Source organism: Oryctolagus cuniculus, chromosome 6, assembly GCF_964237555.1.
Source record: "Oryctolagus cuniculus chromosome 6, mOryCun1.1, whole genome shotgun sequence".
Lineage (NCBI taxonomy): Eukaryota > Metazoa > Chordata > Mammalia > Lagomorpha > Leporidae > Oryctolagus > Oryctolagus cuniculus.
In genome coordinates this window covers 149821684-149831834 of record NC_091437.1, presented here as the reverse complement: position 1 = coordinate 149831834, position 10151 = coordinate 149821684, and the positions used below count along the sequence as shown (strand labels likewise).

General features: G+C 44.3%; 1 protein-coding gene across 2 annotated transcripts in view; it reads right to left on the bottom strand.

The window, feature by feature from the left end:
* Positions 1-1053: 1053 nt before the first annotated feature.
* FER1L6 (fer-1 like family member 6) overlaps positions 1054-10151 on the bottom strand; it is a 195585-nt gene continuing 186487 nt past the window's right edge. For both annotated transcript variants that reach the window (XM_002710764.5, XM_070075467.1), the window contains 2 exons: positions 4494-4594; positions 1054-2150 (listed from right to left, as the gene is read on the bottom strand). In XM_002710764.5, coding sequence (XP_002710810.3) covers positions 1967-2150; positions 4494-4594 — 285 coding nt within the window. In that variant the 3' untranslated portion in view covers positions 1054-1966. The remainder of the gene's footprint in view (positions 2151-4493; positions 4595-10151) is intronic.

Here is a 10151-nt window from a genome sequence, read left to right as displayed (position 1 = left end):
ATCTCTAAGACTCATTTTTTTTCAAACTTACCAAGTCTTTATTCATCATATGGAAATGATTTCTTTATGTCAAATTTAAAGTGTTACAAGATCCACACTTGAATGATCAGATGAAAATTCTCTTTTTTTAACTTTTATTTAATAAATATAAATTTTCAAAGTACAGCTTTTGGATTACAATGGCTTTTTCCCCCCATAACTTCCCTCCCACCCACAACCATCCCATCTCCCGCTCCCTCTCCCATTCCATTCACATCAAGATTCATTTTCAATTCTCTTTATATACAGAAGATCAATTTAGTATATATTAAGTAAAGATTTCAACAATTTGCACCCACAGAGAAACATGAAGTATAAAGTACTGTTTGAGTACTAGTTATAGCATTAATTACATTGTACAACACATTAAGGACAGAGATCCTACGTGGGGAGAAAGTGCACAGTGACTCCTGTTGTTGACTTAACAATTGACACTCTTGTTTATGACCTCAGTAATCACCCTAGGCTCTTGTCATGAGCTGCCAAGGCTATGGATGCCTTTTGAGTTTGCCAACTCTGATCATATTTAGACAAGGCCATTGTCAAAGTGGAAGTTCTCTCCTCCCTTCAGAGAAAGGTACCTCCTTTTAAGACTCATTTTAAAAGTAATTCATGACTAAGACTCGTGGTAGAACCATATGTTGGTTAGACTCATGGTAGAACATATGTTAGGCTGTGCTAATTTGTGCTAGGAATAGTCATTCGTATGATCGTCTGTGGGAACATCATACTTTGTGGGGTCTGTATATGTAGCAAAAGAGAATTCCTGGGGCCGGCACTGTGGCATAGCAGGTAAAGATGCCGCCTGCAGTGCCGGCATCCTACATGGGTGCTGGTTCTAGTCCCGGCTGCTCCACTTCCAATTCAGCTCTCTGCTATGGCCTGGGAAAGCAGTAGAAGATGGCCCACGTCCTTGGGCCCCTGCACCCGTGTGGGAGACCCGGAAGAAGCTCCTGGCTTGGGATCAGCGCAGTTCTAGCCTTTGTGGCCAATTGGGGAGTGAACCAGTGGATGGAAGACCTCTCTCTCTCTCTCTCTCTCTCTCTCTGTCTCTCCCTCTCCCTCTCCTTCTCTCCCTGTGTAACTCTGACTTTCAAGTAAATAAATAAATCTTTAAAAAAAAAGAGAGAGAATTCCTACTGATAGCAGTAGCATGGAGCTCTCCCAACACTCCCCAATGATGATATTTCATGTGTATTATAACAGGTTGTAAAATTTCTACTTGGAAATTGCCATACAGTATTAATAAACATGAATTTCTCTAGCACTCACTATTACTACTGAACATGTTCTGCGAGTGTTGATTTTAATGGAAAACTAGGAAACCCTTGTATCTAGATGGAAATGTCAACAATGAAGTATTTTGGATGATTTATAGGAAGCTTTTCCAAGCCAGTTCCACAGTCTAAACAGGTGAATATGTTCTGTAGACTGTGCGGATTAAGCAAGATTAGGGTGTATGGAGCAGGTTAAATACTTGTATCTAGTAATTTGCTGAAATGCCTTTAGTCTATTTGCTGCACGATTTTATTCAGAATAAAATACTTCTAATAAAATCACAAGCCCAGAATTAAATCTCTCAGAATGCAACAACTGCATAAAGAAAGCATTCACCTAAGTCAATTTGAGGTCACTGTTGATTACCCTGAGGTGAAACACTCATTATTTCATGCTGCCTTTGGGCCAAAGCATGACTTAAGACATAAATGTGCAGAAATGGCAGGAGTTGGGGAAGAAGGGACTCTTCTCTTCCACCTCCTCCAAGAGCTGATCCGTCCTTGGAGACAGGGACGGGGCCGTGGGCCCTCTCAGTCTAGACCCTCAGCAGTCGGCAGAGGAGTCCACCATTTGCGTTCTCAGACAATCACAGACGAGGAGAAAAAGAGAGGCCTTGTGACAAGGCAGGGCCTGGGTCTTCCGTGGTCCTCTATGAGCCCCCAACAATCCTTCGGCTGATGGCTCCCGGCAAGGTATAGATGAAGAGGACCAGGAAGATGATGAGGATGATGAGGATGAAGCCGATGATGATGTACTTCTTGTAATTTTTCCAGATCAGGTGGTACAGGCACTTGAACGGGCTCAGGAACCAGGAGAAGGAGGTGTTGGGGCGGCTGAGGGGGAAGAGAGAGAATCAGGAAAGGGGTTCATGCTGTCAACACGCAGCACTCCCCGATCTTGGTATCCACAGGGGATTGGTTCTAGAACACCCCCCGGAGATACTGAAATGCACGGACGCTCCAGCCCCTTGTATAAGATGGCACAGTATTTGCATATAACCTACACAATGCTCTCATGTATTTTATATCATCTCTAGATTACTTATAATACTGAATATATGCAAATGCTGTGTAAATAGTTGTTATACTGCATTGCTGAGGGAATAACAACAAGAAAAAATCTTTACATGTTCAGTACAGACACAATTTTCCCTCAAGAATTTTCTCTCTGTGGTTGGTAGAAATCCTGGCTGTGGGATCCTGGATATGTATCTCCCACTTTCTGAGGACCCACAAGGAGACGTCTGAGAAGAGCAGAAGAAGACGATGCTGTCTGAAGCAGGAGCAATCTAATGTTTGGGCAGTCATGATTTCTGTGTCATTTTAAGGTTGGTCTAGGACAGAGGAGGAGTTTAGAACCCAGCCAGAGGTCCCATTACCCTCCGTCTATCTGACCGTAACCAACTCAAGTCCCACTTTTTCCGTGACACCATCCCTTAGTCCATAATGATTCCTCCACTCCAAATTCCCATCCCACCTACCACCTGACTTACTGCCTTTTTGAGTCTAGCATATTTGTCTTCTACACTCTTCCAGCTACTTCATGGGCCTATGCTATTTGTCCTTAACCAAATCAAAATGCCCTGGAAGGCGAAGCCTATGTTTTATATTTCTTCTGTGTTCCCCAGTGTTCTTTTAGTAGATGCTAAATAAATAATTTTGAATTAATGAATAATTAACATTTACTATGTTACTAACACTGTAATAGATAAAGGGTGTGTGCAGGGACAAGGTCACTCATCTTGAGATTCCTGGGGTCTGGGAAGGGGTAGGGCAAATAAAATTTAAACACTATTTTGCATACATATTTTACATCTGTATCTATCTACTTTTTGTTTGAGATGTAACCAAGGATTAAGTTGAATAATCCTCTTTTCCAATAATTTTACTTCTGGCAATTTATTTATATGAAGGTAATGACTGATAAATTTCATTTATCACAGGGGCCAGTGCTGTGGCATAGCAGGTAAAGCCACCACCTGTAGCACTGGCATCCCATATGTGTGCCAGTTCGAGTTCCAGCTGCTCCATTTCCAATCCAGCTCCCTGCTAATGGCCTCAGAAAACAGTGGAATATGGCCCAAGTGCATGGGCCCCTGCACCCATGTGGGAAAACTGCAAGAAGTTCCTGGCTCCTGGCTTTGGCCTGGCCTAGGACTGGCTGTTGTGGTCATTTGGACAGTGAACCAGTGGATGGAAGATTTCTCTCTCTCTGTAACTCTGCCTTTCAAATAGATAAATAAATAAATATTTGCAAAACTTCATCCACAATCATAATGGAGAATAGGTGGATATAAGTTAAGTGTCCAGGGCCAGAATTGTTGTGCAGTGGTTTTAACTGCCACCTGCTCCACCGGCATCTCCTATCGGAGCACTGACTGGAGACCCAGCTGTTTTACTTCAACCCAGCTCCCTGCTAAGGCACCTGGGAAAGCAGTAGACAGGTGTCCCAAGTGTTTGGGACCCTGCAGCTCATGCAGGAGACCCAGATCAAGTTCCTGGCTCCTGGCTTCAGCCTGGCCCAGCCCTAGCTATTGCAGCCCTTTGGGGATTGAACCAGCAGAAGGAAGCTCGCTCTCTCTCCCTCTCTCTATCTCTCTCTTTCCCACCCTCCCTCCTTCTCCCTCTCTCTTTTCCTCTCTATACCTCTCTATCACTTTGTTTTTAGGTTTTTGGTTCTTCAAACCAAACGTTGAAACAGTTAAATGTCCAATTATGGAGTGATGACTAAGTCAATTATGGGCATCGAGCCTACTAAATATTTCAGAGCCATTAGAAATCCTATTTCTGACAACTATGGCAGTAACATAAAACTTTCCAGTAAGGATAAAGGAAACAATAAGGCAATTTTGCATGCATAGTTGGAGAAGAAGTAGGAAAATATTCATGTGAAATTCATAGTCACATGAAAAAATCTGTAGAGAAAATATATGAAATATTCTAGAAAGATCTCTGTGGTAATTTACAGACTAGCTCCCTTTCCATCTGCCCAGCACTCAGTAAAGTCTTTAGAGTGGTGGTCAGCTGTAGAAACAAAAATCCACACAGGTTGGACCACACCAAATGACTGCCTTCTGGCTTCTAGTTCTCCCGAGAGATGCTCCAAAGAAACACGTGCACACTCCCACACCAACAGGGCTGCAATTCCGATGTCACCACCCCCACAACTCCACTCACTTGGGCTTGGCCAAGGGCTCTGGCTCCTTCCTGGCCTTTCCGACTGGATTCTTCTCAGCTTCCTCTGCAGTAACGAGGTGGAACTCAGCCTCAACCTTGCCCTGCAGAAAGACGAAGCGTCAGTGTCTAGTCCCACTGATCCACTGGGGCCACGCCAACTTCTGGAAATGATATCATGGTAGAGAATGCCAGGAAGTATTTTGACAATTATGCTGCTTTATTTTGGGAAATACACATTCTGTTGCCTTTTAAATCTTGGAAGAAGCCATTTTTATAATGAACAATTAAAAAAAAACCCACGTGGGAGGAGTGGGTTCCATGGGTATACTCAGATACACACACATTCTTAACACAGGCTACTCTGCTCATAATCTTTTAACATGTGAAGAAATAATAGTAATTGTAGAAACTCAGTCGTAATTAGGAAGGGGTCCAGTCCCGTAAGTGCCGGGACCTTTCCATCTGCTACTTTCTTTTCTGTCAGTTCTCAAGAGGAACTTGGTGGGCGTGGCCTTAAATTTGCCAAATGGCTTTTCTGTCATCCTTTGTTTTTGTTGTCCTCTTCATTAATTAGAGTTCTCTCTCCCGCTCTCTCTGTCTCTTCTCTCTCTTTCCCTCTCTCTCCTCTCTCTTCCTCTCCTCTCCTCTCTCTCTCTCTCTCTCTCTCTGAGTACTGTCATCTTTCCTCATGCCCTCTCAGCAGGAAATAGTCCCTCTGGTTTGAAAACTGTAGGTAATATGTTTCTTCAGTGCACTGTACCAGAGTTGTTGGCCGTAGTAAGTCTTGCATCATCAGAGGAAGAAACAGGACTCCTGTGAAAGTTAAGAGTAATTCTTGCTCACCCATTCACTCACTGTTATAGGGGACCCTCTATGCCAGTCATGTTGTAGGCACTGAGGACTTAACAATGATGATGAAAAGCAGAACCCCCGATACCCTGGAGCTCCTGTTCTTGGCAAAGGACAGCCTTCCTCCTCCTGCTGGTTTTGGTTTTGTGCATTGAGATTCAAGATGATAGGAGGGAAGCAGAATTGCTTGGAGACTGGGTCATCATCAAAGTATTTCAGCACATATGGTCATTTGTAGAGCTTCCCTCTCTCTCTGAACCACACATAGATTGGGCGTTATTTGACTTCTGAGGCTGATTTCTTACCTGGTAAAAAAGTCTAAGATTCTGCTGAGCCAGCTGGCTTATGTTTACTTACCTATTCACCCTGACAAAGCCAGAACTTCTTACAAGCAAACTTGGTTACTGGAAGGAATGGCAATGCAATCATGGCAGAAATTAGACAGAAATAGAGTATTTGCAATAAGGTTAAGGGGATGGATGAAAGAAGAGTGACATGCTGTCTAAATTAGTAGAAAAGTCCAATGGGCTTTTATTATAGGTGAAACTGTGAATTCAAATACAGGTAGTCTCATTTGTTCCTTGAACTTGAACCCTGGGCCAACTCAGGTTAAGCATTAAATGCCCTCTGATCCAGAGATGTTCCTTAAAAATGTACATATGTGATTGCTCATTCAGAAACTTTATTTCTGTAGGCAGTAACTTGCATGTATACTTATTGAATTCTTTATTTGGTGGAAGGTTAAGATTGTGATTATGAAATAAACTGAAAGTATGTCATTGTAAAAATTCAAAGAAAAATAAGAAAGGAAGGAGGAGGAGGTGTGGGAGCGTGGGTAGGTGGGAGAGTAATGTGGAAAGTATCATATGCTCTTAAATCTGCATATATATGAAACGCATGAAATTTATTCACTTTATATAAATAAAAATTAACACAAGAAATATCAAGAAATGTCTGAAATGTTTGAAAAACATAGAGAGAGGAATGCAATGCTTCTATTGATTTTAATCACTCTTCCTTGGAATTATCAACATTGGATAGTAATACAACTATAATGCTTTATTGATTTATTACTTTATTCTAGGTTAATTCCATCTATCTATCTATCTATCTATCTATCCATCCATCATCTCAACAAGTAAGGTAGGTGTCCTTTGTGTAAATGGATAAATGAGGCCATAGAGGTAAAATAACTTTTCCAGGGTCACATATACAATATCCAACCAAATGGAATTTGAGCTCTAGTTTCAGTGATACCAAAGTTCATGCTCTTTACATTATATGAAGCTGCTTCCCAACTTATTTACCAACTATTCCGATAATTAAACTAAAAGGGTTACAAAGTCCTACCCAACTCTAACCTGAGAAGACTTTATGACTGTCTTTTAAAGACACTTGCCTTCTTTTATCTCCATTTCCTCAATGTTGCCAGTGGCCAGATGCTCTCTCGAGCTAGCTGGTTCCAACTTCTAGGGTATATGAAAGGCAGTAATGGCCCAAGGAGCCCTTGCAAGATGTGACAGATAGAGGAAAGTAGCCCAGAACTCATGGCAGACAGGTTTCCAATACATAGAAAGTGCTTAATTCCAGACGTCTTTCAGAAGTGATCTAAGGTCCACAGAGCAGTAGTTTATATCTGAAAGCTTCAATGAACTCCTCTAATTTTAAGGAGAGTTGGCTTAAGGGGAGCTAACCAACTGTAAGGCTGCAGAATGCTTAAGCAAAGGGGTAGAATTCTGTTCTCTACTGCTTAGTGATAATAGGCTCACTCATGCCCTATATGGTGCCCCATGCATACATTCTTCCCCTTAAAGCCTTTGACAATCTGACAAAGTAGATAGCATTTTAATTTCCACTTTACAGCCAAGGAAATCAAGGCTTGTGGGTGGATACTAACTTGTGTAAACAGAACTAGGATTTGTACTCAGGTTCTCTGACATCTGCAGCTTTATGTGTCCAGATGGATCTTTGTTGTGGAAGAAGTGGTTATTTACTTGACAAAGAGTAGATATGCCTTTTCTGAAATGTTCAAGAGGAGCCCCAAAACCTTGCCATCGCTCTGGTATTAGTATATACATTTGAACTCCCTCTATGGTCTGCCTTGGATAACTTAAGGAATAGCATAACACAGCATAGCATAGCACAGCATACAGCATACAATTGAGCAAGCAAGATTTAGTGTAGACAGATCTGAATTAGAAAGCAGGCTGTAGCAGCTAACTGATCTTGGGTAAGTTGCCTGTCCTCTCTAAGTCTCACTGTCCTGATCCTACAGATGTTAATAACATGTACCTCATAATGGTGCCTTGAAAAAAGATCAGTGAAATAACACATAATCCCTCCTTAGTCTAGGTCCTGGTGAGTAGAAAATCCTTTAAAGTGATAGTTGTTACCTCTCACAATATTTCATCCACAGAAATACTCAGTTTAATAGAAAATATCCGTCTTACTAAAATGCCCAGGAAAGTCCCACAAGTCCAGATCCTTAACAGAAAGAAAAAAAAATGCCAAGGACGGGAGGCAAGTAATACTAACTTAATTCTTTCCTGGGCATAGGATTCATCAGTTATTATCACAGAAAGCCCTGCTCTGGCCTCACTGCCCTGCCTGAGTGGTCACAAAGCATTTACTGGGTGTTGGGCAGGCAGCAGGGGGAAGTTCTCCGTGTCCCAACAATGCTGTTCCTGACTGCCTAGCTCTGCGCATGGAGGGTCTCGCATCCCACTCCAAACATCTGTGTGCAGCCTGGCTCCAAGTAAAGGGTGTGAAGCTAATAATATCCTCCAAATGTAATTTAAAATCAGAGCTAAAAAAGCTGGGCAATTGTAGAGACTGTCTGTTAACCTGAAGACATCTGTGGATGGGGTAAAATGATCAGGAAAGTTCCCGGAGAGCACTGTGGATCTGCAGCACTCATGCATTCTTCGTAGGCTTCAGACTTCACTGCTCCCAGAGAAGGGATGCCTGGGGAGGTTGAGAAGTGAGTGTGTTCAGAACAGACGTGCCTTCTCCAGCCACAGTCACTGTTTATTAAAATCAGTCCTGGGGTGGACACTGTTGCAATGGGTTAAGCCACTCCTTGGGATGCCTGCATCCCATATAGAATGCTGGTATTGAGTCCAGCTCTGCTTCTGATCTAATTTCCTGCTAATGCACACTGTGGGATGCATCAGAGGATGGCTCAAGTACTTGGGTCCCTGCCACCCATGTGGGAGAACAGGATGCAGTTCATTCTCCTGGCTTTGGTCATGCCCAGACCTGGCTATTGAGGGCCTTTGTGGAGTGAAGTAAAATAGAGGATAGACGACTTCTCCCTCTCTCCCTTCCTCCCTCCCTTCCTCCCTCCCTCCCTCCCTTCCTTCCTCCCTCCCTCCCTCCCTCCCTCCCTTCCTTCCTTCCTTCCTTCCTTCCTTCCTTCCTTCCTTCCTTCCTGTCCTTCTCCCTCTCCCCTCTCTCTCTCTCTCTCTCTCCACTTCATAATAAATAAAAATAAATAAACTTTTAAGAAATGTTCAAACACAACCTTCGGGGGGGGCATTTGGCATAGTAGTTAAGATGTCTACCCCTCATCAGAGTCTGAGTTCAGATCACCACTCCACTCCCCTTCCTGCTCTTGTCACCTTAGGAAAAGCAGGCTCTTGCTGAAGCTGTGGGGTCCCTGCCCCCACGTGGAAGACTTGACTCAGGCTTTCTGCTCCTGACTTCAGCCCTGCCCAGCCACAGCTATGATAGGCATTGTCGCTCCCCCTCTTCATGGAGGAACGACACTAAGTCCTGCCTAGGCTTCATATCCGAGTCACGGCACCATTATGTCGCTCCCCCTCTTCGTGGAGGAACGACACAGGACCCTGCGCTGTTCTTTGGTCTGCTCGGCCCTCCCCGGGTTTGCTGCTGGTTCTTCCCGGGTTGGCTACTGTCCCTTCCACCTCCGTGGAAGGGCGGTTCCCCCTGGCCGCTTTCCCCACTTCCGCAGGGGAGCGGCACACCGCCGGCTGGCTTTCTCGGGGGCTGCACAGGTGTTCCCCTTAGATGTTCCTGGTGCATGCCGTCTCTCTCCTCCTTTATAGTCCTCCTCTGCCAATCCTAACTCGGCTGCCCACACGCCGAGTACGCTGCTCTCCAATCAGGAGCAGGTCCTACAGTTTATTGGTTGAACTGGAGGCAGCTGTGCGGAAGCTGTTTACTTCTCTCCCAGCGCCATATTGTGGGAGAGCAGATGCATAGAATAAGTCTTAATTCCAGTAACTCAGTCCAGTCCGGGCTGCTCCCCACAGATCCCCCTTTCTTTTTATTTTTTGGCGTTGATACGCGCCTGTCTTCGGTGTCCCGCGGCACACACTCTGCTCTACTTGCTAGAGTTGCCACAGGTTCTTACAAGTCCTATCAATCAGGCAAACCGAATCCGGGTCCTCTCTTCGCCATGTTGTGAGGAGGTTTTTAGGCGCTGATGCGTGCCTGTGTTCAGTGACCTGCGGCTCATACTTTGGTCGAGCTGCCTGCTGGCGCTTACCGCCTTAATCAGGCAGACCGAATCCAAGCCTCCTAATTGCTGTATTGTGGGGAGGCCTTACTGATGTTAATTCGTGCCTGTCTTCAGTGACCTGCGGCACATAAGCTGCTAGCCGCCCGCAGATGCTCATCGCCTCACTTAATCAGGCAGACCGAATCCAAGCTCTCACATTGCAGTGTTGTGGGGAGGCCTTATTGATGTTAATTCGTGCCTGTCTTCGGTGACCTGCGGCGCATAAGCTGCTAGCCGCCCGCAGGTGCTCATCGCCTCACTAATCGGGCAGACCGAATCCAAGCCTT